At 40.8% G+C, this 6,375-nt stretch overlaps 1 protein-coding gene across 1 annotated transcript; it reads right to left on the bottom strand.

Moving 5' to 3' along the window:
* Window positions 1–217: 217 nt before the first annotated feature.
* rgrb (retinal G protein coupled receptor b) lies at window positions 218–4,130 on the bottom strand. The gene is made up of 7 exons (XM_053413677.1): window positions 3,726–4,130; window positions 2,781–2,937; window positions 2,299–2,420; window positions 1,846–1,999; window positions 1,616–1,733; window positions 1,404–1,517; window positions 218–1,136 (listed from the first exon to the last, which is right to left on the bottom strand). Exons 1-7 carry the CDS (start codon window positions 3,799–3,801, stop codon window positions 996–998), a joined length of 882 nt encoding a protein of 293 aa, XP_053269652.1. The 5' UTR covers window positions 3,802–4,130; the 3' UTR covers window positions 218–995.
* Window positions 4,131–6,375: the final 2,245 nt, after the last annotated feature.

Below are 6,375 nucleotides of genomic sequence, written 5' to 3'. Positions count from 1 at the left end.
CGTGGCAAGAACGTCAGTCACCTCTGAGGTTAGTGAGACAGACTTGGTCTCACTCTGCTTATTTCTGGAGTGCACGCACAACTGTATTTAGCAGCTCAGGGATCAGGGAGCAGGAGGAGAATTATTCAGTCTGCGGCCTTGCTGACACTTTAACACCGGACGTAGCAGACAAGAGGCCACAGAGACAAATACCATATTGAGGAAAGACAAAAGGAAATGTGTACAAATGTATATTTTAATGCTGGTATTATTCATGTGGCTGCATTTGTCACTGTAAACAATTATATTATTTAATTCCTTCAATTTCTCCCTGCATAACTTCCTCTCAATAATTCGATCTACAACATCGTTGCCAACAAACAGATATTTATTTAGATCAGGCAGGTTTCTTCATCGTTCGGTGGCCTCTATATAATATATAAAGGAAAAAGTTTAGCTAAAGATAAAATGTTTAAAACCAAAATATCAGCCGAGTTAACTATCAGTGTACAGATTCCAATAATCAGCTGCCTAAAGGTGATTACGTTCACGTTACCTTAGACGTTGACGACTCCATAATCGCTTAACAGAGTCTTAACACAGGAAATGATTTCCTTCCTATATATAGAGGTTACATCACCTCAAGCGGTCTTCCCAACAAAATCACAATACATTACTCTTCTTAGTAAAATGCTGGAGTTCTTCTCATCGAAGGGCATCAGCTGCTGAAATGAGGCTTCTGTGAATAGATGGAGCACCAAGTAGAAGAGCAGCAACACAGTGGTTTTATTATGGACGGAGGAGCAGTGCTTGAAAATGGATCAATGTCCTGCAGAGCATTTTTTTAAGATTAACACAAATCTAGCGTGATGATCATCCTGGGTTTCATCTACGTGACAATATTACAACTGTACAGGCAACAGTGACATTTACCTTACCCAGCCAAACAGTGTGAGGAACATATCATGAGAGCAAACAATGATGTGGTCCTGACTTTCTGCCAGAAGTTTCCTTTTTTATTTGGCCTTCTTAACAACTGGATCCACCATCTTCTGTCCGGTGAGGAAGTGCCACACGCCGCCTCGGTAGAACTCGTTTCCGAACGAGTAGAGGAGGGCGTTGAAGATCGGATTTGTCTTGGCGATGACCGGAAGAATCTGAGAGAGGAGACAAGTACATCCATGAGAACTTGACTTAAATGAGTTTATTACAATCTGTGGCTTATTTTGTATTTTTAAATTCCGGCCATTGTTCTCAATTGTGCAATTTCAGATAAAGGGACACGGCGACGATGCCTAAACAAAGTCCACACGGAGCAAGACACACAAGAGGTCAAACTATCAGACAGGCTGTAAACAAACAAACATCAAATCTTCTTTACCAACTTTTATCGTATCTTTCATCAAAACAAAACAATCGCTCACCATTCGCAGCTTCGGGGACACGACCTTCACGTTCTCGAAGCAGGCGTAGATACACATGAGGACATAGGGGCCCCAGCACATCAGCATGACCCTCAACGGCCAACTGGTGTTGAACTGGAAAACAAAAAAGTTTGGCGTGTTATTGAAGATGTTACACGTAAAGTTCAGTTCGGATGGGTCCCCCAAGCGTTGTAGATGATGGATGGATTTACCCTGTGGTGATGGACCTTCTTGAAGTGTTTGTGGGTGGCATCATAACACGACCACATGGTGAAAGCTGGGAACATCAGGTAGAGCACCACCAGAGTTAGCATGTAGGTCACATAGTCTCTGTGGAAAGATCAAATGGGAAATTGAATGGAAGAATGTGACTTCTGGTTTTCGGGGAACATTTCTAGACCAGAAAGACACGGTGGACTTTGTTTATCTTCTGTGACTCCACCTGTCTCCTCTGGTGTAGTCCAACGTGCAGCAAGTCTTCATCGGCTCAAAGTCGTAGACGCCCCATCCCATCAGAGGAACAGCGGCCCAGAAGATGGAGAGAATCCAGATGATTCCGCTCATCGTCAGAGTCGTGCTCCAGAACAGCTTCTGTCCTGCAGAAGGAAAACACACGTGATGTCATGTGTGTGTGAGGATCCAGGGTTTTTATGAGCTAGGTTTTCAACATTTTCCTTGATTTCTCAGAAAATAATTCATGGATCTGGATGAAAACTCTCATGCATGTTTAGGGAACTGATATTTATGAGTCTATGTGACTTGGTGCAGCTTGATTGGATTTAAGGGACTGTCGGGTCTTAGTGAAGATATTTGAGTAAGATTCTAGTTTAAGAGATATAATCATTCATTTGTTTGTCTAAATATAGGTCATAACACATATATATCCTGTACTCACTGGTGCAGTACTGGTGATATCTGTCCCAAGCGATGGCAGCCATGAAACTGATGGAGGCCAGGACCGATATCATCCCCTGGAAACCGTGATAGCTACATCCATCTTGACCAAACGGCCAATATCTGGAGAGGAAAACAAAACTTTTGTCATAATATATATATTTATATATATATAAAAGAGGTTCAAACAGAAGGGAAAAAAATGTATTACTTCATTGTAATTTGTTCATTTCTGTTCCACGTAGTAAAAACACCCTGTTGGGTAACTATCATTCTTGCAAAATGTGAACTTTCCATGCTGAATAAAAGTGGATTGTGGTTGGATTATGAAACTGAGGAGCTTATCAGCTTGTGATACTCCGTGGCTGACATCAAACGCTGAGCCTTATTTTTTTCGGTGGGCGTTACTTCAGGAAAATGAAGAAACAACCCCCGTGAAAGTGAAAAGTGCCTGTTGAGGGAAAGCTGAAGGGAATCTGATACCTGAGGTAGCTGGCGTAAGCAGCCGTGAGTCCGTTGATGTTCAGACAGAGGTCCGCCACGGCAAGATTAAAGACAAAGAAGTTACTGGGATTCCGCATCTCCTTCACGGTGAGGAAAGACACGATGCTGATGGCGTTCAGGGCGAAGCCGAGCATCCCTGAAAGAAGAAAAAGAGACTGTGACGTTTTCATTTCATGTTCTGTTGAGTGTAACCCCATTTATGAGACTGCACCCCATCAAGTATCGTATAGAATCAACTTTCCTAAGAGTGGGACTGGGCGATAAAACAATATCCATAATTATTGCAGTATAATGTTCTTCAACAGCCATATAACTTACTTTGATATATTACTTATAAATTATAAATAAGCACAGTGAGGAGGTGTAACATTAATCTACGTCAGATTTGTAAAGTGTTTTGCCGTTCTCTGCTCATAAAGATGAGTTTAAAACCACAACCTTTACTCAGGAACATATAAATCAGTTTTTAAACTTAAACTCCCAGTAATTTCTCCTAGTTCTGATCTTATCGTCTATTTTAATCATTTAATGATGATTCATTTGAACTTGTTTTACTCCTTTCCCGTCTCTAACTGTTTCCCCTTCAATTTTTTTTATTTCCATCCTGTAAGGCACATTTTTGCTGGGTTTTGAAAGGTGCTATTTAAATAAAGATGAACATATTATGATTTATCGTTACGCTTATTGATATCGACTTCTCTATTGACCTAAACTTTTTGACCACATCACCTCAGGGTGCAGCAGAGATTAAAAATACATAAGAATAACCCTTATGAAGTTATGCTCTCGACATTAAGAGTAAATAATGCGTGGTTTAGATGCTATTTTAAGTTTAAGTGTTTACTATTAGAACACATGTATTCCGGGTGTCCTGTCTCTTTAACGTGTGCACAGACATGTCTTCCTGTGTCCTGCTCCACTCACCTCCGACCAGAAGCGCTGTGCCGAATGTAAACATGTCAAAGTCCGTGAAACCCTCCGGTAACGTAAACGAAGCCATGTTGAGACGCACGCGTTCATTCACGCCGTGCACTAAACAAAGTTTGGGCGCAGACGTGTCCTCCTGCAGCGCGACGCCTTTATAAAGGCTCTTTCACGTGAAACAGCACAAAGACACTAATCTCGGTAAAAGCCCCTTCAACAATCCCCAGAAGAATGTCCTAACGAGCACAGGCCTCCTGCAAACTTCTGCAACTAGAAGTTATCGAGCGAAGCCAGTTCGCTGCGCAGAGGTTCGATCTGAAAGTTTGTCGAGTTCTCTTCCTCTGAAGTTTGAAAACAACAGGCGAAGTTTCCTTTCACTCTTTCCCCCCATTCAGCAGCTGGTTGTGAAAGAACAGGAGAGTGGGAACATGGGAAATGATGTTCTTTAGGCTCGGATGTGAGAGGCTAGAAAGATCCTGAAAGACTTAAACCCTTCATTGAGCAGCCAGGACCTCTGTTAGTTTATTCATTCTGAGAGTTGTCTTCTATCACAGGAAATGCATTTGCTTGTATTTCTAAAATAAGAAGATTAAATCAAAATAATAAATATGCTTCAGTGTTATGAAAGGAAATGTTTCATTGCAGCATCTCATTCCTGGTCTGATTGTACAAATCGAATTATTTGATTTCTTGAACTCCTCTGCAGAGTATTTCATGAAACCTGGACTTTGAGTATGCAGACAACACTGATGTGATCAGATCATAAAGAGAAAGAGAGGAGAGCTAAAGTTGTGAACTGAAAAACAAATTTACACAACACAACACAACACAACACAACACAACACAACAGTGTCTGTTCTGGCTCAAGCAACTCAAGACTTTTAAAGTTTAGAAGAACGTTTAATATTTCAAGCTGTTTGCACAGACGCTTCTCTTCTAGATCGAGGTTTTTCATTTGTTTTTAAATGTAGATCCATTAATAATTCTCGAAATAAAAATAATGTTGCTAATCCCCCTATCTTGTATAATTGATGTGGAAAAATCCATCCTGACCCATGTCCCATACTTCCACCAAGTTTCTTGGAAATCCATTTGATTGTTTTGGGTAATTTTGGTTTCAAACAAACAGTCGTAAAAAACATAACCTTCTTGGAGGAGGTAACATCTTATTTAGCACAAGTCTCCACCTCCAATATCACGTATTTACTCCAACACTTACTCCAGTTGGAGATGTTTACTATGTGTAACTCTGATAACTTTTAAATGTCAATTTCACTGCATCTTTTTGAGTTGAGGCTGCACCTACAGGAGTCAATTGATTATTTTTAAATGTAAGCGTAATAAGGATTTTATTAATTGACTCATGTCTTTGTCTTAAACTCTTGACCACTTCCACCCTTAGGAACGAGGACACTAGAAATGTGACCTTTGGCCGTCGCCGCGGCCCGAAGCTTTTAAAATGCAGCATTTGGGCAGAGTCTGATTGCTCCACTAATCTGTGCACAGATTACCACAAACTCATTAACTATGAAGTAATGATGTGTCCCAATGGACTTATAATACCCTTTTCTCAAACTGCCCATATTGTCCTGACTCAAAGCTCAGCGTCCCCATCCACTTACATGTTTCCTCACGTCAGGCAACGTCAACGCTCACTATGCATCTGCTGCTCGGACACATGGGCCTCATGAGGCTGCAGAGACGTTGTTCCCTCACAGATAAACAGACAGTTTGGAGCTCGTGATTCTGTAAATCAGCGTCATGTTCGTCAGCTGTTCTGAATCCCAACAAGAGGCCTGTTGGTCAGAGGCTGAGGGAGCACGAGAGAGGTCAGGCAGCGGCACACAGCACAGTGCCTTCATTTCACAATGCAAACGATTCGATACAAACTGTGCGTGTTAATCTACTGCAGCAACTGAGTGTGACGAAATAAGAGCTTGTGAGGGAACATGAGCCCAGTGGATTGATCCACCGGGAGAAAGTGATTGTTGTGTTTCCTGAACCTCCACCGTGCTCACGTCACGAGTTGTCAATGTTTGCCGGTTTAAAATCGGAGTGAAGCATATTTTTAACCTCTTTCTGCTCCATAATGTCTCTTGAATGAAATTTGTCCTTTGCAGAAGCTGGGACCACACAGCCTCCATTTATTGTAAGAAATCAGGTTTGACTGTATCAGTAATATATGTTTTTAATCAAAGGACTCAAACCTTTGTAGTGGCTGCACGTTGGTAGTTTGGCAAATAATTAATTTCATCATTGTAATCTGCTGCCGACAGAACAAAGGTTTCACTGTACAAACTGCACTCACACACACAGACTGAGGAACAGCAGGAAGATAAAGTGACACTAATGTCTTTTTCTGGTCTTGTTAAAGGAGCAAGTGATGAGCACGAGTGGATGAGAAGTAATCAAGTACTTTTACTCCACTGCTGTCTTTGAGTACAGTTTGGTGACACAGGCAACACATTTGGAGACACAGTCAACTTTCAGTTTAAATAATTAAATACTGGAAATAAATTATTTAAATAAAAACATAAATAATTAGCTAAAATACTTTGATAAAGACAAATAAAAAAATGTAAGATTCTCTGCATTTTATTATTTTTAATATTTTTGCCCGGTCAAAATGCCTTTCTTCACTAGTAGAACA

This window comes from Pleuronectes platessa, chromosome 21 (assembly GCF_947347685.1).
Source record: "Pleuronectes platessa chromosome 21, fPlePla1.1, whole genome shotgun sequence".
Classification (NCBI taxonomy): Eukaryota; Metazoa; Chordata; class Actinopteri; order Pleuronectiformes; family Pleuronectidae; genus Pleuronectes; species Pleuronectes platessa.
Note: the sequence above shows the minus strand (reverse complement) of the source record. Positions and strands in the feature narration are given on the sequence as shown.

Coding starts and splice junctions, on each gene's coding strand:
- rgrb (XM_053413677.1), bottom strand. CDS start 3,801: ATGGCTTCGTTTACGTTACCGGAGGGTTTCACGGACTTTGACATGTTT. Junction 1,734..1,845: donor GACTACACCAGAGGAGACAG/GTGGAGTCACAG, acceptor ATCTTTCCACAG/AGACTATGTGACCTACATGC. Junction 1,518..1,615: donor AGAAGGTCCATCACCACAGG/GTAAATCCATCC, acceptor TTTGTTTTCCAG/TTCAACACCAGTTGGCCGTT.